General features: G+C 40.8%; 1 protein-coding gene across 2 annotated transcripts in view; it reads left to right on the top strand.

Annotated features, from left to right (window-relative positions):
• Positions 1-21745, top strand: part of Dgkg (diacylglycerol kinase gamma) — a 210750-nt gene that overhangs the window by 49750 nt on the left and 139255 nt on the right. For both annotated transcript variants that reach the window (XM_070029774.1, XM_070029773.1), the window contains exons 3-4: positions 11032-11108; positions 21015-21180. In XM_070029774.1, coding sequence (XP_069885875.1) covers positions 11032-11108; positions 21015-21180 — 243 coding nt within the window. The remainder of the gene's footprint in view (positions 1-11031; positions 11109-21014; positions 21181-21745) is intronic.

Below are 21745 nucleotides of genomic sequence, written 5' to 3'. Positions count from 1 at the left end.
GGGACCATGCCTGAGTCCAAGCTCCAGGACAAGGACAATTTAAAAAAATAGTCAGCAATCCTTGTATTGTTTTAAACTTCATTTTAGGCTATTAATCAGACACAATGTCTTCTTTACTTTTTTTTTTTTTTTACTAAAACCTCTGTTACATAAGAACATATGACATATATTTGTAGATACATATTCCATTGAAATACAAAGTAGAATTTTGAAAATAAAGTCACAACACTTTAAGATTCCTACTAGGTGTGGAATCTTCAAAATGAGATGATTTATCAAAAGAGAATACCTTTCATTAAAAATCACTCCCTTGGTTCTTGCTCAAACATAGACTTCCCACTGCTCCTAAAGAAGTCATTCCATGACGTCCGTTTGTCAGAGTAGTATTTTAAAAACCTGACCACAGAAAGGAACCTTACTTCATTGTTGGTGGGAATGTAAACTTGTTCAACCACTTTGGAAAGCAGTATGGAGGTTCCTCAAAAGACTTCACATAGAACTCCCCTATGACCCAGCAATCCCACTTTTGGGCATTTACCCAAATGTTTACAAACAAGACCACACTAAAGCTACCAGCACAACTATGTTTATTGCAGCATTATTTACCATAGCTAAGATATGGAACCAACCCAGATGCCCCTCAGTAGATGAATGGATCAAGAAAATGTGGTATATATACACAATGGAATTCTATGCCTCCATCAGAAAGAATGACATTGCCCCATTTGTTAGGAAATGGAAAAACTTGGAAAAAATTATATTAAATGAAGTAAGCCAGGCCCAAAGAAACATAGGTCCCATGGTTTCCCTTATTTGCAATATCTAGTATATGCATGAGTCAAGCGGAAAAGGTCAGATAATGTGATGTCAGGAAAATGAACCCTTAGATATGTATTTTAATGTTTTTTTCTTTCATGCATGTGTTTCTAACGCATTTATAAGATTATCTCTTTGTTGCTTTGTATGTCCCTCCCCCACAGTATAACCCCTGCTTTCACTATATTTGATGTCAGTATAACTTGTGGAGGAGATGGGGAAAAACCAGTTGTTTAAGGATACAGGTGGACCTGTTGCAACAATGAGAAGTACAAGTTGTCATGTCCAAAACGAGCTTTACAACGTCGGTGCGGGGGAAGGGGGGGAGGGGAAGGGGGGAAGGAGAAGGATTGGGATTGGGGGGGAGGGGGGAGGCTGGGAAGGGATGTGAAGGGTAAACCAAAGGAGGAGGCTGCAATGCTTGGCAAGAAATGTACGCATTATTCTGCCCATGTAATTGTAACCCCTCTGTACAGTATGTTCACAAATAAAATTAAATTAAATTTAAAAAATAAAAATAAAAATAAAAACCTGACCACATTGGCTGAGCTGAAAAACTCCCACTAAAAATGTCTTAAATTATGGGGTTTTCCCCTAAGTAATCAAATATATCTGTGGTGTTAACTAAACTCTATTTTAATTTTAATTGCTTCCATTCTGCTTCCAGAAGAGCATTTACTAAAGAAAGCTGCTTATGTGATTTCACTACATAAGTTCAATTTAATTTATAATGTTATAAATTCAATTTAGTAACCTTAATTCATTGTTCCAGGTCCCCACAATTATGTACCCAAACTATTCTGGGTTCTTTTTTTTAATAAGTTTTTTCTTGTGAGAATACTGTACAGAGGAAGGGTTACAGTTACATGAGCAAGGTAATGAGTACATTTCTTATCAAACATTGTTGTCTCCTCCTTTGTTTTTCCCCCGCCACCCCTTCCTTCCCATCTACACTTCCCCCACCCCTGCCTAAATTGTAAAGTTAGTTTTTCGATATAGCTTCTTGTACATCTCATTGTTGCTTATGGGTCAACCTGTTTCCCTGTTTAAACAATTTGTTTTTTCCCTTCCCTTCCCCAAATTATACCAACATCAAATACAGTGAAAACAGGGGTTATACCATGGGGAAGGGACATACAAGGCAACAAAAAACATCACATGGTACCTTATAAATACGTTAGAAGCAATAGCAAGAAAGAAAAAACCACTTGTGTCTTTAAATTGGGGTTCATTTCACTTAATATCATCTTATCTGACCTTTTCTGCTTGTCTCAGACATATACTAGATATTGTAAATAAGGGAAACCATGAGAGCTATGTTTTTGGGGGCCTGGCTTACTTCACTTAATATAATTTTTTCCTAGTCTTTCCATTTCCTAACAAATGGGGCAATGTCATTCTTTCTGATGGAGGCATGGGATTCCCATTGTGTATATATACCACATTTTCTTGATCAATTCATCTACTAAGGGGCATCTGGGCTGGTTCCATATCTTAGCTATGGTAAATAATGCTGCAATAAACATAGTCGTGCTGGTAGCTTTAGTATGGTCTTGTTTGTGATCATTTGGGTAAATGACCAGAAGTGGGCTTGCTGGGTCATAGGGGAGCTCTATGTGGAGTCTTTTGAGGAACCTCCATACTGCTTTCCAAAGTGGTTGAACAAGTTTACACTCCCACCAACAATGCAGTAGGGTTTCCTTCTAGCCATATCCCCTCCAGCATCTGTTGTTATTAGAGTTCTTGATTATAGCCATTTTAACTGGGGTGAGGTAGTATCTTAATGTTGTTTTGAGTTGCATTTCTTTTATGTCTAGAGAGGTTGAGCATTTCTTCATATTCTGAATATTCTGTGGAACTCATCCCTGAATCTTTACTCTGTCTGTCCCTCTTTTTTTTACAACTTTTTTTTTTGTCGGTCATGGGGCTTGAGCTCTGGGCTTAGGCTCTATCCTTCAGCTCCTCAGCTCAAGGTGAGCACTCTACCACTCGAGCTACAGCTCCACCTCCTGTCCCTCTTTTTTGATAGTGTTGTTTTTTTATAATTTTATGTAGAGATAAAACATATTTTTTTCCATAATATTACATTAAAAATATATTACTAGAGACAGTAAACACTGTCAGTTACAGAATGCTAAGCATGTACATTATCCACTCTTTTTTACTTTTTTAAATTATATTTTTATTATCTTCAAGTAGTTGTAACTTGATTGATGTCACCCCTTTCATAATTCTCTCCCACAACTCCCAATCCTGCCGCTCCCTTCAATTTTCCTAACTTTCATAGGATATGCATTGGGTATTGTGACTGCTTTCTCCCCACACACCACACCCCTGCTTTCTCCTTTTGTTCATCTACCTCCCCCCCCACCCATGGCCTTACCTCCCACACACCTTTCAAACACCACTTTCCTAGTATTCATTTTATTGTCACTCTGTCCCTTCTGAGCTCATCCTTCTGCTTCATTCCAGATTTTTACAGCTTTCATCTCTCTGAGCCACAACTCAGATGCTATCTTCTCCCTTTCTTAAAACATTTTATACTTTTTTGTTAGCAAACATTAGTTACACAAAGAAGCTTTACTGTGATGTTTCCATAGATGCATATATGTGCTTGACCAAAATTGCCCCTCTGATAAGCTACCTCTTTCTTGGCTCCATTTTTAAACAGTATTTAATGGCTTTCATCATGCTATCTATCTATGATATGTATGTATATGTAATATGCATATATATACATAGCTATATATATATATATATATATATATATATATATATATTCTCCTCCCTCTTCCTGATTGTTTCCCCTCCAGGAAGCCCCCCTTTACCCTCATGTTCCATTTGTTGTTGTTATTATTGTTCATTGTTATTATCATAATCATTATTACCATAATTTTAGGTTTAGATTCTGCATATGAACAAAGATGTGATAGTTGGATTTTTGAGCTTGGCTCATGTCATTCAACCTGATGATCTCCAGTTCCATCCATTTTCCTACAAATGACATAATTTCGGTCTTTTGTGGTTGAATAATACTCACTATATACGATATTTTTTTATCTACTCATTAGATACACATTCATTGACCACCTAAGATCATTCTACAGTTTGGCTATAATTAACCTGAGTGTGTTTGTGTCTGTTGTCTGTTAATGTTACACTCCTTTGAATATATGGCCAAGAGTGGTATAGAAGGATAAGAAGGTCTATTCTTAGTTTTTTGAGAAGTCTCTACACTGATTTCCATAATGGTTACAGTAATTTATATTCTCACACATCCCTTTATCCCATACCTTGCCAGCATTTGTTGTTGTTTGTTTTCTTGATAGATGTCATTCTGACATGGGGGATGGAATCTCAGTATTGTTTCAAGTTACATTTTCTTTATAGTTAAAGGTGTTGAACATTTCTTCATCCACTTATTGGCCACTTGTACATCTACTTTTGAGAGCCGTCTATTCAATTCTGAAGTTTTTGGAGTTTTAGTTGTAAACATCTTTCACTTCCTTAGTTAATGCCTGTGTTTTTTATTTTATTGTTTTAGTGACTTTTGTGAATTGTTTTCCTGATTTCTTTCTCAGCTTGTTCATTATTGGAAAATAAGTAAAGCTACTGATACTTGAGTATTGAGTTTATGTCTGACTCATTTCAAAGTTATATATCAAATTTCAAAGTTTTTGGTGAAATCTGTAGGGTCTGTTAAGTATAGGATCATCTCATCTGCAAATCGGGATAATTTTACCTCATCATTCCCTATTTGAGTCCTTTTGATTTCTTTCTCCTACTTAATTGCTTTGGCTAGGAATTTAGTACCATACAGAATGAGAGTGGGGAGAGAATTTCTGTATTTATGTTCATCAACGTGATCTATAAATTTCTTTTTTAAAATCTTTCTTTAACATTGGCTTCATAAAAATGAATTTACTATAATTCTTTAACTTTCCATTTTTATTTTGAGACAGTACTAGAACTTGAACCCAGGGCCTTGGGCTCTTGTGTTGATTGTTTACACATGGCTGTCACTACCAATTGGGATACACATCAAACCCAGTTCTTTGGTGGTTATTTTGGAGATGAAATCTCATGGATTTTTCTGCATAGGCTGGATTCAAGCCATAGTCCTCTAATCTCAGTCTCCAGAGTAGCTAGAATTTCAGGTGTGAGCCACCAGTTCCCAGTGCTTACATTTCTTTTCTTCTTTTTCTTTTTTATTTTCTATTTTTTTTTTCTTTTGTGCTCATCCTGGGGCTTAAACTCAGGGCCTAAGGGCTGTCCATGAGCTTTTTTGTTCAAAGCTAGTACTCTACCACTTGAACCACAGCTCCACTTCCATCTTTTTATGGGTGGTGGAAGTGAGGGTGGAGGTTAATTGGAGATAAGAGACTCATAGATATTCCTGCCCAGGCTGGGCTTTGAACCACAATCTTCAATCTCAGCCTCCTAAGCAACTAGGATTACAGGCCTGAGCCGCTGGTAAGTAGCTTACTTTTCTATTTTATGGAACAGTTGGAGGAGCATTTACATTGGTTCTTTAAAGTCCTAGTAGAATTCAATAGAATTCCTCTAGTTCTGGGTTTGAGGCGGGGGGGGGGGGGGGGCGGCCAAGGGAGGCAGGGTGGGAGGGAAACCTCTTTATTACAGATTCAATCCCATTGCTTTTTATAGATCAGTTTAAGTCATTTATATACTCTAGATTCAGTTTTGGTAGGTGATACACATGTAAAAAATGTATAAATTTCTTCTATATTTTTCAACTTATAAGAATAGGTTCTCAAAGTATTCCCTAATGATTCTCTGAATTTCATTGGTATTTGTTGTGATATACCCATTTCTATCTTTTTTTTTTTTTTGTCAGTCGTGGGGCCTGAACTCTGGGCCTGGGCACTGTCCCTCAGCTCTTCAGTTCAAGGCTAGCGCTCTACCACTTGAGCCACAGCACCACTTCTGGCTTTTTCTGCTAATGTGGTGCTGAGGAATCGAACCCAGGGCCTCATGCATGCAAGACAAGCACTCTAGCACTGAGCCACCTACCCAGCCCCCATTTCTTTTAATGCACTAATTTGCATCTTTTCTTTCCTTCTTCTGGTTAGTTTGACTTAGGGTTTATCTTGTTTATTCTCTCAAAGACCCAACTTCTGGTTTCAATGATCCTTTCTATTGTTTATTTAGTTTCCATTTCTTTAATGTATATGCTAATTTTTTAGTTCTTTCTTCCCACTTACTAATTTGGGGTTTTATTTGTTGTAGGTTTTTTTTAAAAGAGCTTGAGATGCATCATTATTTATTTTAGATGTTTCTGGGTTTCTTTTTAATGTAGGCAGCTTTCCTCTTAACACTGCCTTTGGTTGGTTGATTTGATGATTAGGTTTTTGGAGTAAGATCCCATTAGGTAGAGTATGCTTGTGAGTGCTAGACTTCTCATAGTAAGAGACAGTTAATAATAAAGATGATTGATAAAGATGCAAGGGGAAAAAGCTCAAGTAAATAGAAAGTAGTAATGATAAAGAGGGATCTAAATAGAAAATATCTAGTTAAGGGCTGGGAAGGTGGCTCAGTGGTAGAGCGCTTGCCTTGCATGCATGAGGCCCTGGGTTCGATTCCTCAGCACCACATAAGCAAAAAGAAAAAAGCCGGAAGTGGAGCTGTGGCTCAAGTGGTAGAGCACTAGCCTTGAGCTGAAGAGCTGAGGGACAGCTCCCAGGCCCAGAGTTCAGGCCCCATGACCAGACCAAAAAGAAAAAAGAAAATATCTAGTTAAAAGATATAGTGGGAAAGAAAGGAAAAAGATGAAAAAGTGATCTGGTGATAGAATAATCTACTAGAAATAATGAATAACAGAATAGAAAGGAAAGAAAACTAAGAGAAATATTCTAAGTGAGGATAAGAAGAAAGTAGAAATGGAGGAAGGAAAGAGAAGATATGGCTAAACCTGAATATCAAAAGATGGCAGTAGCCAGGTATCAGTGACTGACACCTGTAATCCTAGCTACTTAGGAGGCTGAGATATGAGAACTGTGGTTTGAAGCCAGCCTGGGCAGAAAAGTCCACATTAGACTCTTATCTCCAATTAACCACCTAAAAACTGAAAGTGGCACTGTGGCTCAAGTGGTAGAATGCTAGCCTTGAGCACAACGTGGCTCAGGAATAGTGCCCAAGCCCTGAGTTCAAGTCCCACAACCAACAAAAAAAAAACCCGCAAAGATGGCCATAATCCTAGCTACTCAGGAGGCTGAGATCTGGGGATCATTTATTCAAAGCCAGCCTGGTCAGGAAAGTAAAAACTGGAAATAGAGACATGTCTCAAAGCGTAGAGCACTAGCCATGAGGGAAAAGGCTCAACAGCAGCACCTCCAGGACTGACAAAATAGAAAAAATAAAAAAATAAAAAATAAAAAAAAAATATATATATATATGGCTATTGTGGCTCACATATACATGACTGCAAAAAAAAGGACAGAAAGAAAGAGAAAGAGAAGGATAGAGAAAATATAAATACCAAAAACAGGGGCTAGGAAGGTGGCTCAGTGGTAGAGCGCTTGCCTTGCATGCCTGAGGCCCTGGGTTCGATTCCTCAGCACCATATAAGCAAAAAGAAAAAAGCCAGAAGTGGCGCTGTGGCTCAAGTGGTAGAGCGCTAGCCTTGAGCTGAAGAGCTGAGGGACAGCGTCCAGGACCAGAGTTCAGGCCCCACGACCAGACCACCACCCGAAAAAAAAAAAAACAAATAAATGAACAACCTCAAAAAGACAAGAACATTACTCAGGAGGATGAGATCTGAGGATTACAATTCAAAGCCAGCCCAGGCAGAAAAGTGCATGAGACTCTTATTTCCAATAAACTACTAAGAAAAAGCCAGAAATGGTTCTGTGGCTCAAGTGGTAATGTGCTATCTTTGGGCACAAAGAGGCTCAGGGACAGGGCCCAGGCCCTGACTTCAAGCAGGATCAGAAGAAAAAAAAATATAAGAACAAAAGGCAATCAATATTTTCTTAATTGTTAAAAAGGAGAGTGTCTATATTTTTTTCTACAGAGAAGGTCTGTTTTGTTTTGTTTCATTTCATTTTGTTTTTAAGTCTGAACTAATTAGGCCAGTAGGCAGAGACTGGTTTGTAAATTTAGACCCGTGGAAGAGTGGCACTTACAGCCCTAAACTCAGATTCTAGTACATTTAAGTAGATTTAAAGCTCAGTCTGTACATTTGTGCTGGTCCCATGGGTAGGATCTCCTAACTTCCCATATACCAGACATCCCCACTTGACTTGTAGCACCCTCCTGATCTCCCAGGCTCTTGCCAACTAGTGTCATTTGGTTGCCAGATCAGAGTCTGCAGTTCTGGACTCTGGGTTTGCTGACTTTTTCCACAATTACACTGCCTGATTATGGGTAGAGATTTCCAAGCTGTACCTGAATCTAGTGACAAGGCTGTCCTGGTTGTCTGTTCCCTACCTTCTGACTTGCAGGAGGTTTCTATATGTGATAAGTTTGGTCTTATTGGTGGGAAGGTCCCTTCAGCAGAGTCACCCATTCTAGTCCTGAGATTTTCACTCACAAGGCTCCCTTCCACCATCTCTGAACTCTGGACTTTGTCTATGCCCACTGATGCTCTTTGACACCCACAGGCATCTATTGAGCCATGCCGGTCAGTGTCTGACCACTGTTTTTGAGATGCCGATGTAATCAAATCTATTGTGCACACAGTCTTGATATCCTTAGCTCTTCTGGAGGAAGTTGGCATGAGAATGGCTGTTCAATTTAATGTGCCTATATGGAAAGATTCCAAAAACTGTTACTTGGTCATCATCTTGCTCCAATCTTTTTCAGTCTTGCTCTTGTTGTCTTCTTCTTCATAGTACGGAAGTATGGCCTCTCCTCAACCCCTTCTCATCTTAATTAACTGTTATTCATTAGTGTTGCACTGATTTTCCTATCATTGCTACAGAAACGATTACACTTGTTGTTCCCTTGTTAACAACTATTTGGGAAGTCATTATGAATATTGATTAAGGTAAAAGAATATGGGCTTTTGAGTCAGACTAGACCTGGGTTAAAATCCTGCCTCTTGGGCAACTCACTTCTATTTCTGAACTTCAGCTTATTAACTTGTAAAATGTAGATAATATTATCAATTTTGCATGGGTTGGTAGGGGAGAGTTTATGAGACTGCGGGTATCTTCATCAATATGTCTTCTCTTCCATTAGGGATAGTTTGTATTCCTGTAGTTCATCTCCCCCACTAGCTCCTTTACAGTGCTTTGCAGCCTCTGAGCCTCCATAGTGTACTGAATGGAAGCAACCCTAATTGTTGGCATCTGCTGCTTGGATCTTTCCGAGCTATTAGATTTTCAACATCTGTTTCGAGTTTCAAAAACAAATTTCCATTTTTAGACAACAGCAGCACTTTCAGTATTTCAGCAGCACTGTGGTATTTCAATATGCCTCAATCTTGCAATAATTATAATTTCTTCAAGATAGGATCCCCGTCAGCAAACCGTGGAGGACAGCCCAGCTTATGAGCACACTTTACCTAAGCCCACAAGACTATAACCCTCTGTACAAAGAGCTTGAACAAAAGGAGCACAATGTGAGCTTTTAATGACATTGCCCTTTGCTAAGATGCTTAAATAGCAGCAATAATGGAGCGTGAGGTGCTCTTAATTATCCACAAAATTTACAGACAGGAGAAGCACTGGTCATAAAAACTCTGATTTTCCTTGATGTCTGATTAACTATACAGGATGCACTCATGATGTATTCCTCATGACAATTATTGATTCCCAATTCCCTTACAAAACTCCTCAGAGATGAAGCCACTACTGTCTTCAGTAGTTTCTGATTTTTTTTTTTTTACTACAAATCAGAACTTTCTAAACAATTATACTTCCTTAATCCTCTGAATTATTTATTTCCCCTCTGAATATCAACATGACAGAGAGGGACAGAGAGGGAAAGTAAGAGAGAAAGCATGGAGGCAAAGGAGGCTCCGGAAGAAGTTCTGGCTGTCATAAATATGATGGAACTGCCATAAGAATCGTAAGCCAGTGAAGCCAATTATGAGACAAAATTGAGGCTCTATTTTTGTGTTAGGATGAATAGCTCAATTTCCTCCATCAAGATCAAAAATAAAAATCAACAACAAGGGGCTGGGAGGGTGGCTCAGTGGTAGAGTGCTTGCCTTGCATGCATGAGGCCCTGGGTTCGATTCCTCAGCACCACATAAGCAAAAAGAAAAAAGCCGGAAGTGGCGCTGTGGCTCAAGTGGTAGAGCACTAGCCTTGAACTGAAGAGCACCCAGGCCCAGAGTTCAGTTCCCACGACTGGATCCCCCCCCCAAAAAAAAGGTAATAAAAATCAAAAAACAAAAACAAAAACAGGCAGAACCAGCAGGATTCCCTAATCAGAAGAACGTACCTAGCTATGGTGTACAGCAATGTTTCAGCACCACGGACAGAGCCACATTAGCCTTGATACCATCATACACAATTGATGGATTTTTAAATGTCTTAAAGTTTCCATTCATGATTATACATTCATCTGCCTACTGTCTTTCTGAACATTAGTTTTATTTCAGATATTGGTTTGATATATTCACCAGCCAGTTACATCTCTCAAGGTAAAATTAGTAAGAGATGAGCCTGATAGACACGTTTTTAAATAATTAGAATATTAGAGTTGTGTACAAATTATATGAAAAAGCATGGAAACAAAAGTTAAGTCATTCTGGTGAAAAGGAAGAGTTTAGGAATTGACCTGTAAATTGGATCTTGAAAATTGAGTGAAGTCTGCAACACAGAGAAGAAACACGATTAAAGAGTTTTTACAGTGCATTTGGAGATTTGGGCAAATGTGATTTGAAAAGTAAGGAAAATGGAGAAAAAGGAATTAGTATAGGTCAGATGACCAAGAGCTGAACCCAAGCTAAGGTGAAAGGGGTTAGACCTTATGCTGGGGGGAAAAAATGGAAATCCACTGAATAAGGATCAGATTTGTGATTTTGAAAAAATAATAATAATAATTCTGATGACAAGAGAGAGCACATATTGAAAGAAAAGAGAGTTAAAAGAAAAAGAAGGCAGAAAAGCAAATAAGGCATGTCTCCATATAGTCCAGGGAATAAGGGACCTTGAACAGAATGGTTAGAAAAAAATAAAAGAATTTATTTTCGCAGTGCTCACTAGTTGCTCACCTGTGTTTCCCATGTGGATTTTGTCTCTCCAGATTCCGCTAAGAAGATAAAGGATGTCTTAGCTGAATTTAATGAGGGTGGAAGCCTCAAACAATACAACCCACATGAGGTAAGAACATTCCACTCAAGCCTTTAAATGTCAGTGTTCCAGTCTTTCCACAGCTTGTTTCCTTCCTGTAGTCTTAGATGGCCTTGAAGAACTTGATCCTAACTCAAGCAAACCATCAGTGTGCTGTCTTGCATTTTACATTTCCCAAGTCCTTTCACTCCTCCCACTGCCCTAAAGACTATATCATACCTCCTCCTCTGCCCACGTCTCTCACTCCCCTCTCCTAACTGAGAACATGGAATCAGGAAAGCTCTGAAAAAAAGCTGCTTTACCTATGTGTCCAGTTACCAGTACGTTGTCTTCTGTAACTGAGGGGCACTGATCCCTGTGCTGATCTAAGGCTAACTTCTCTGGCACACTCACTTCATCCTCTTTGGGCTTCAGCAAGGCACTCTCCCACCATTTTACTCTCTATTTCTACTTCCTCTACCTCTACGGTTTTCATCTCAACTTATATCCAACATATCATAGATCATATCATAAATTATATATAATTTTCCCATTAACACACAAGCAACATTATTCTGTCTTTATGTTTTAAAAAATACACATTCTCCTGATTCACCACCACCACCCTCCAGCTATGTTCTCCTGATGCAAAAAAAAAATTGTCTACTAACTTCATTTCCAAGTCCTCTTCCTCCTGCTTTCTTGCAATTCCTATTCCATTCCTGCACTAAAACCATTTGTCAAGCTAATCATTGATTTGCCTTGGTGAAATCAGAGAAGAGTTTTCTCAATGGCATTGGACACAGTTGGTCAATTCCCCTTCATATTGGTTCAGGACACTGCATTCCCCTTGTTTTTCTCCTAGTCTTCCACTTGACATTTCCACTTTGAAGTCAAATAAGAGCCAGGCCCCATAGCTCTTGCTCATAGTTACTCAGGAGGCTGAGATCTGAGAATTATGGTTCAAAAAGAGCCTAGACAGGAAAGTCTGTGAGACTCTAGTCTCCAATTAACCAGCAAAAAGTCAAACTTGGAGGTTTGGATCAAGTGTTAGAGCTCTAACCTTGAGTGAAAAAGCTAAGGAAGAGCCCCAGACTCTGAGGTCAAACCCCAATACTAGTAAATAAATAAAAAGTAGAATCTCAAACTTGCCAAAATTGATATCCTTGATCTTCCCCTATAAAACAGCAATTTCCCCCATTTCTGTCAATGGCAAAAACTCTTGGAGGTACTAGCCTAAAGCTATGGAATCATCACTGACTTTTTCTTGTTTCCCACATCCACTTAAAAAAAAACAAAACTATGCCACTTCCACCTCCAAACTATATTCACAAGCTAGCAACATCTCCCCACCTGCCCTACTACTATCTTCACCTTAGTCATCATCATACTTTACCTAGATGATTGCAAGAGTTTATTAATTGTGTCCCCTGCTTCTTCTCTTACCATCTATTCTTCACAAACATCCTAAGAAATCTGTTAAAACTATGTCAGACCTGGTTACTACTCTACTGTATAATCTTACATGGTTCCCCTCCTCCTCACTCAAAGATAAGGTCATTACAATCTCTACCTTACTCTACCCTCTACCATCTTCTTGTGCTTTTGTTTCCTTTCTCATTCCTTCCCAGTCATATTAGTCTCCTTGATACTGTCAAACTAGCCATGTTGCCATAACCTCAGCACCATCCACCTCTTCCACCACTGCCTCTTCTTGGAATACTCTTCGCCATTTCATTCACATTTTTTTATTCCCTTGTCTCCTTCAAGCCTAGGCACAAGCCAGTGACTGGCATCTTTTCTGTTCAAAATGTGAAGCCTTCTTTCTGACACTTCCTATCCTATTGCTCTGCTTCCCATTCCTTAGCAATTCTTGCCATCTCTCATATCACGAACATCATTTAATTAACTATCACACCAGTTTTTTTTTCTTTGTCTGTCTTGGGGCTTGAACTCTGGGCCTGGGTGCTGTCCCTGAGCTCTTCAGCTCAAGGCTAGCACTCTACCACTTGAGCCACAGTACCACTTCTGGTTTTCTGAGTGGTTTATTGGAGATAAGAGTCTCATGGTCTTTGAACTGCAATCCTCAGATCTCAGCCTCCTGAGTAGCTAGGATTACAGGCATGAGCCACCAGCTCCCAACCCCACCAGCTTTTGTTCACTGATTGTCTTTGGAACCCAGAAGAGTATACATAAATAGTTGGATAAATAGTTGTTGAAAAAAATAAATGAATACATAACCTCTGCCTGTTTTCAAATTCAACGAATCTAACATTTCCTGGGTATCCAGATACTGTGCTTGGCATTTGCAAGATATAAACATAAAGAAGAAGCCCAATGTAGTAGGATATGTGTGTAATCCCAGTACATGGAATGCAGAGGTAGGAAGGTTCCAAGTTCAAAGTCAGCCTGGGCTACATAGCTGTGAGGAAAGAAGGAAGATAGACAGACAGATGGATGGGTGGATGGACAGACACAGCTCATTTCTAGAGCTTCCTACTGACAGCGTTAAGCATGAGAGCCCAGCCTCTAGAGTCACATGGTCTAAGGTGATATTCAGACCTCTGGCATGAACCAGCCCTGTAGCTTGAATGATAGGTCACTTTGTTGATCCTCACTTCCCTCATTTATGCACTGCAGATAGCAAAACAGGAAAACCTTGAAGTTTGTAGATGAGTGAATCAAATGAGAGAATTTTTGCAAGGCATCAAACGTGTGATAGAACCCTCTAAAAATGATATCCGTAAAAACTCCCTTTTTATCCCCATTCCAGAATATTTTAAGTACACCACTCTTTCCCTTGTTCCCTTGTCCTTTGGTGGAATCCAACTGCAGGACTCCCCTGTGAAGAGGCTAGCCATTTCCTTATTCACAGTATCATCCATTCATCACATCTGAGTCAACATCTTCTCTGCTGGACCCGGGGAGTGAATCAACAGAGCACACCTGGGAGGGGGAGGGGCTATGGATAAAATGCACCAGTCACTGGGCGAGAATGGAGCAGGGGGCGGTTGCCAGAACAGAGGCGAGAATGAGAACGTACCACTTCAAAGAACATTCCCCAGCAGACGCCATGCGGAGAAGATGGCGAGCCAGCACAGAACTCCCTGCCCCACACCTCCCACCCCCAACTCCAAAAACACAGGAATAAAGGCTAGCGGGGGCTGCTAATCAGCCTGTCTGCTCTGGGAGGCTGACACGTGGGAGGAGAACAATTGGGTGAGGGCCACCATGGGTGTGAAGGGCCAAGGGAGCCTTCACAAGGAGGGAGCAGCTGTCTGTTATGAGCACACAGCCGCCCCGCCTCACGATCAGGGCTGGCCCCAACCCCATTGTCTGCCTGGCACCAATGCTGCCCAGGGGAGTTTTGTCACTTTGATTTCATCCTGTCACGCGGTGTGCTTGACTTCTAGTAGGTGTAATGTCATGGCACAAGGTTGGGGAAACAACAAAGGTTTCATTTCTCTTGAGCTTGATGACTTCCTGCTGCTAAAATGTCTCAACGAGAAATGAGTTAGCAGAAGGAAAGGGAAGATTGATAGGAAAGGGAGGGCAGGAATAGAAGTTGGCAGTTGGTAGTGGGGCAGTATGTGGCTATGATGAACAGGCTCTGCCCTTCCCCCCCCCCCCAACTCATCCTTGCAAGAATGTACCAGGTGCAGACAGCAGTAATCAAAACCCAGCAGAGCTGAAGAGGTGGACCTACACAGGGTTGAGTACAAATCTCTCCTCAACTACTTGTTTTGTGACTTTGAGTACATTAGTTATGTCATCAAAATTTGTTTTATTTTTTTAAAAAATGAAGTTGCCTTCTAGGATGGTGTGCTAGTCAGTGTGGGCTCTTTGTAAGAGCTCACCCTAGTGTATGGTGCAGAAAGTAATGATGTATTCCGTCAGCCTCATCTTCAAATACTAACAAAACCGGTCTTGCCAGGCGCTGGTGGCTCACACCTGTAATCCCAGCTAAGGAGGCTGAGATCCCTGTTCAAAGCTAGCCCAAACATGAAAGTCCATGAGACTCTTATCTCCAATTAATCACCAGAAAACTGGAAGTGGCTCCGTGGCTCAAAGTAGTAGAATGCTAGCCTTGAGCACAAAAGCTCAGAGACAGTGCCCAGACTGAACAACAAAAAAATGCTGAGTTCCTTTGGCCTGAAAAGTGAAGGTGCCTATGATATTACTCCAGCACTCGGAGAGTTGCACATATGCCTTTAAGTAGTAGGTATGTGGTTGTACTCTCTTCCAAGATCACACGGCACATTTATGAAATAACTACTCTGCTCTTAGCCTGTGCTTGAGAACCTTCTCATAACCAGATATCACTTTCAACATAGCATACAGTCACATGCTTCACTTGGTGAATTTGGTGAATTCGTAGTGCTTGGTGGTAGTGGCAGGAAGTGCTAAGTCCACTCTGAGACCTATGACAGATACAGTAGTAAACTAGAAGTCAGAAGATGTGGCTTTATGTTTTACTCTGCTGCTGGTGACCAAGAGTGAATCACTACTTCTTTTAAGCCTCACTGGCATAAGGAGGCCCGGTTCTCACTAAGGACCTTCTGGTGAATTCTGTTTCCAGGCTTAATCTATGCCTTACTGTTCTTCAGAATGGAGTACAAATAGGTGGACATGAGATCCATCATTATTACATTCTAAACATTCAGAAAATTTTCTTTGTGTGCCAGTACTGGGGGCTTGAACTCAGGGCCTGAATGCTGTCCCTTAGCTTTATTTGCTCAAGGCTGACACTCTACCACTTGAGCCACAGCTTCACTTCCAGCTTTGTGGTGGTTAATTGGAGAGGAGAATCTCATGGACATTTCTGCCTATGTTGGCTTTAAACTACAATCCTTAGATCTCGGCTTCCTTAGTAGCTAGGATTATAGGCATGAGCAACCAGTGCCCAACTCTCAGAGTGTTTACATCCATTCTTGTTCTATGTCACTTGACTATGTATTATAATTCTTTCAGTACCTTTACCTACATGTAAGATAAAGGTCTCTGGAATGTAAGGACCCTAAATTGTTGATGCTTTCTCCATTGATGCCCAACACTAAGCCTGCTTAGGAAACTTAAGATAGATAGATGGATAGACAGACAGATAAATACTAAACAGATCTCACAATAATTGATGAGATCCAGGGGCAGCACAAGCCCTCTCCTGAAGTATGCCAACTAGGAACCCATCTGCCATCCAGATACCTATGAAGAATCACTATGCACACATGCCAGTGGCCTGTGCCTACAATCCTAGCTACTCAAAGAACAGAGATTAGGAAGATTATAGTTCCAACACAGCCTAGGCAAAAATGTTTGTGAAACCTCATCTTAACAGAAAAAAAAAAACTGGATATGGCAACACATGTCATTCCAACTGTAGTAGGAAGGGTAAAATAGGAGGAGAGTGGTCTAAGCCAACTTTGGCAAAAAGCAAGAGCCCATGTCAAAAACTACCAGAGCGATAAGGTCTTGGAGGTACAGTCAAGAAGTAGAGTGCCTGCCTGCCTAGCAAGCACAAAATCCTTTGTCCAAACCTCACAGTAGGAAAGGAAAGGAGGGAGGGAGGAACGGAGGGAGGGGAGAAAAGAAACTGTGACAGGGTTTGGGGGACATAAAAATGAGATACCATTCTTGCTATCTTCCAGGAGCTCCAAATTTAAGGTATATCGCAACTAACTATATATTAATACAGAGTGGTGCATAAGAGTTTATTTAGCAAGAAAGGCTCCAAGGCACAAATTAAGGAACCTCAAATATAAGAGATTCTATTAGGCTTCCTGGAGGAAGTAGTATCTGGATTGGGCCTTAAAGTATGGTTAGAATTTTCACAGGTAGAGAAAAAGTGGTCCCCATGGAGTGAAGTATATGGAGGCTTTGTTGAGGAAGAACACAGACATCCGTGTGGAGGAGTGCATAATTGCACATAGAAAATAACAAGAGGAAGCAGCAGAATGTGCTTGGAGCTTGAAGTAGCTACAAGTCTGGACTGGAGTGGGATTCACAAGGAAACTGTCAATTCCCAAGGTCTCCAACAGTAAACAGGACAAACCATTGGACTGTAAGAATATTACATATTAAGCATTCTTTCTATATTCTTTTTTATCTGATCTCATTTCCCTTTTGCATCTATTTTGCAGTGCATAGTATAGGAACATGTAGAGAATCAACTCATCTCAACTGCGCCTTGGGCAATTAGAAGCCATGGAAAGTTTTTTTAAAATTTTTTATTATGAAAATACCATACAGAGGAGTTACAATTTCATGGGCAAGATAATGAGTACATTTCTTATCAAGCATTGTTGCTTCCTCCTTTGTCATGGAAAGTTTTTGAGTGGAGAAATAATCTTTCCTGAGTTGTGCCTTGGGAAATCAACCTGGCAAGGATGCGTAAGACAGATGGGACAGGAGGACTAACAGATGGTGATTAGGAGGTGGAGCAGAGGGGCAAGGACACCTTGCATGAATATTGCACTGGCCTTGGTGAGATGCATGAAATAGAAGGCTGGAACCATGGGGATGACAGCGAGGGCAACAGACATAGCAAGGGCCCGGATATGGCAGACGCTGCAGAGGAACAGTGGACAGAACGAGAAGACAAGAACCAGTCTCAGGCCACTGACAGGTCTGGACTGTTGTCCTTGGCATTAGCGTATGTGGAAGAGTCAGGAAGAGTAACTGGTTTAGGGAAGCAGCGAAGAGACGTTTAGAGGATCACAATGGCTCAATAGCTGTGTACACATGACCACATAAAATGATGCTAATTGAAATGAACGCCAAGATATGGAAACAAGAGGTTCTTTATTGTTGATGATGTTGTTGTTTTTAATGTACTGTATGAAGTTCTTTCTTTTTTTTCCCCTTTGGTTTATCCCCTGTAATCACTGTTTTTTATTCTGGTACCCTGTGTTGTATATATACATTTATCTGGTTTGAGGAAGGGAAGAGGAATAACAAAATGGTGAAAGAAAGACAAAGAGTGAACCAATGCAACAGCGATACTCAAGAGACACTAGGTTGAAAATGAACTTTACAACTTGGGGAGGGGGGAGCAGGAGTCCAGGGGGATGGGGAGGGATAGTGGGAGAAAAATAAGAGAGGGGGTAATAATGTTCGACAAGAAATGTACTCATTACCTTACTTATGTAACTGTAATCCCTCTGTACATCACCTTTAAAACAAAATAAATTTTTGGGGGGTCTGGGCGCTGTCCCTCAGCTCTTCAGTTCAAGGCTAACACTCTACCACTTGAGCCATAGCACCACTTCCGGCTTTTTTTATTTTCTGCTTATGTGGTGCTGAGGAATCGAACCCAGGGCCTCATGCATGCAAGGCAAGCACTCTACCACTGAGCCACCTTCCCAGCCTAAATTTTTTTTTATTAAATAAAAAGAAGTTTAGAACTAGAGATCATCTAGCCCAGTACTTAGAATTTTCTGAAGAAGAAACTGGGGGTCAAAGAATGTTGTAGATCTGAGAGCAATCACAAGTCTACTGAATCTCACATGACTTTGTTCAATGACTTCTGGCACTATTTCAGACTTTAAGATTTCTTTTTGTTGTTGTTAGATCATTAATTACAATGTTTCCCAGAAATATTTTTCAGTTTGATGCTAACCAAAAGAGATTAACAGTACACTCTTTAACTCAAAATTACAATTTAAAACCAGACTTGTAAAATAAATAAATAAATAAATAAAACCAGACTTGTTAAATTAAATAATGCAAAAAATACAAAAAAGATCTTTGAAATCAATGAATGAATAATGATAACATTAGGAATATTCCATCAGATCAGAGTAGAAAATGAAGAGAAACAAACTGGAACTCCATGGACAATAAGACTTTCAAGAAGATAGAAATGCTACCAGGAAACAAAAGATGAGTAAAGTCTAAGAAGAGATCAGTGGATTTGACTTGCAAAAGAGCAGAGTCAGAGATAAAAGGTTGAACCCAACCTGAATGATTCAGGAAGTGAGGAGGCTAAAGTGGTCTGCCTGGAGAAATTTGAAAAGGAAGGGGGGAAGGATGTGTCTTAATAAATAGTGATTTCTTTGAAATAATGGGCCTAGACCAATTGTAGAAAACAAGCAAATGTTGGAAGATGCAATCAGAGACAGCCAGGGTCAAAGCAAGAACCAGAGTGAGTGGATTACACATGGAAAAGAAGAGGGAAAAAAATTGCTTTTGTTTTCGGAGAAAAGAGACATGGTTGTATGAAGAAGGGACATTTTGAGTTGATGAGACTTGAGGTGATGGGGGTATGTGAAACAGAGACACAGAGACTTGGTCAGAAAAGGGACAGAGAGAGGGAAAGCCATCACAATAAACATGAATCCATCATTTGTTAAGAGATCCCTTGATCTGGCTAAGAACCTCTGTTTAACTCAGAGTTCATCCATTCTGCAATGGAAATCCATATGGAACAGCCGGGCCTTACCCTAAGCAGAAATTGTTCTGTGAGATCTTAAAGGGTGCAGCTTTCTGACCAGGTAGTGATCACTTGATTTTAAGGCCAAAACCTGCACACCACACTTGGATGTGAGAAGGTTTGTGGACCTCCCAGAACAAGCAAAGGGGCAAATGCTATCACATTTTGATGGCAGGGGGAGGCCCAAGTAAACTTCCAAAGAGGGTTTAATTCTCATGGCTGTTATTCACAGAAGCCAGCACAGCAGATCTTGGCATGGTGCTTCCTCAAATGATTGCCAGGAGCATCTGCTGATTTGATGAAGATCTGATGCCGTGAAAATACAAGCCAGTGATGACTCACGGCAAACTGTTGTTGTGGTTGTTGTTGTTGTTGTTGTTGTTGAATATTTGCTGAGTGCTGCAGCTCTTTCAGGCATGATCGCTCCTACCTAGAACAGAAGCCAGGCAGTACTTGGAGACACAGCAGGGAGAGGGTCTAGCTTTTGGCATATTTCTTGGTTCTACCTTCTGTCCTTGGCTTCCTGCTCTTCTTCTAGTGCCTAAAACCTTCACAAGGACATGTTTTGAGAAGCAGTCAACACCCCCCTACACTTTCTATCTCTTTCTCTCTCTCTTTCTCTCTGTCTCTCTGTCTCTGTCTCTGTCTCTCTCTCTCTCTCTCTCTCACACACACACACACACAGAAAAAAAAATCTCCCATCATAACGAAATTTGCCTAGCAAATATACAGTAATGCAGATAATAAAAATACGGAGCCTGTCCTTTTCCAGATAATTCTATTTCCTGAGACCTGAATACTCAGAATCACATCTCTCATGGCACAAAGGGAAAAAAGAAAAAAGCATACAGCAGAAGAACCATTTCTTTCCACATGCTTTTCCCCTGAATACCTGTTCGCATTTTTTTTTTCAGTGCCAATACTGGAGTTCAAGCTCAGAGCCTCATACTTTCACTTTGTTTTACTCAAGGCTGGTGCTCTACCACTTGAGCAACATCTCCACTTCTGACTTTTTGATGGTTAATAGAAGATAAGAGTCTAGTAGACTTTTCTTCCTGGGCTAGTTTTGAACCTCAGTGCTCAGTTCTCAGCCTCCAGGTTAGCTAGGAGTCTAGGCATGAGCCACCTGGTCAAGGCTCTGTTTATCTTAACCAGGATTCCAGGGCACTGCTCTTGTCCCTGCCCTTTAGGGCCACATCCCTCAACTCACATGGTCCTGGGTAGACAGAGCCCTCTTTTCCAGAGCTCACCTGCCATCCCCACCCCTTTTATGCAAATTAAGTCTGCATCTTACTTCTACAAAAGCCCCTCTCTGGTTCTATGCCCACTGAGTCCTGAGGTGCAATCACCCATGTTTTCTCTGCTTTGCATTTCACCCACTTGCCCCTAATCCTTGTCTGCCCATCCTGGCCTTTTCCTTCCTGCCCCACCAACTCATCCATCGCCATTTATCTCACCTGCCACCTCCTTGCCTCCCTTCCCCTCTGTCCCTTCAATTTCCTCCACCAAGTTTTCTCTGTTCCTCTCAGCCAATCAGCTATGATGTCTTCAAACTGTTCATGAGGGCCTACCTGGAGGTGGATCTTCCTCAGCCACTGAGCACGAACCTCTTTCTGGCCTTCAGCCAGAAGCCCAGACAGGAGACTCCTGACCACCCAAAGGAAGGAGGCAGCAGCATTGCACCAAACAGCTCAGGTATGCGGACTAGCCTTCATCAAGATGGGAGGAACTTGAATAGCTCAGATCCTGTGCCATGGGCAAGGACTGGATTCCTACAGAGTCCTCTGAGCATAGGAACTTTCCTATGGGTTCAGAACGGAGACTCTTTCCTTTATATGACTTCATAGAAACCCATGTCATATAAACAAGGAGATAATCCCTGCTACTCAGGTTCAGAGAATAGAGTATGGACAATATGGGACACAAACTTACATGTATCAAGAAAAGAAAGCCTTTACCAAAGACTTCAGTCAGCTGGCAGAGCAGATGCAGCACATGTCCAGGCTGCGACTAGCTGGGCACTGACATGAAGTGCAAGTTCCATCCTCCTGGAGCTTGGGTATGAGAGGGGAGTCAGTCAACTCTATCTCTAGTTGACCACTAACAAAGCTTGGAGTGCAGCTATGGTTCAAATGGTAGAGTTCCAATCTTGAGCAAAAGAGGTAAAGGACAGCAACTCAGGCCCTGAATCCAAGCCTGAAAACAGCACAAGAACGAAGGAAGGAAGGAAGGAAGGAAGGAAGGAAGGAAGGAAGGAAGG

Source organism: Dipodomys merriami, unplaced genomic scaffold (assembly GCF_024711535.1).
Source record: "Dipodomys merriami isolate MVZ:Mamm:240054 unplaced genomic scaffold, mDipMer1.0.p SCAF_2, whole genome shotgun sequence".
Lineage (NCBI taxonomy): Eukaryota > Metazoa > Chordata > Mammalia > Rodentia > Heteromyidae > Dipodomys > Dipodomys merriami.
Note: the sequence above shows the minus strand (reverse complement) of the source record. Positions and strands in the feature narration are given on the sequence as shown.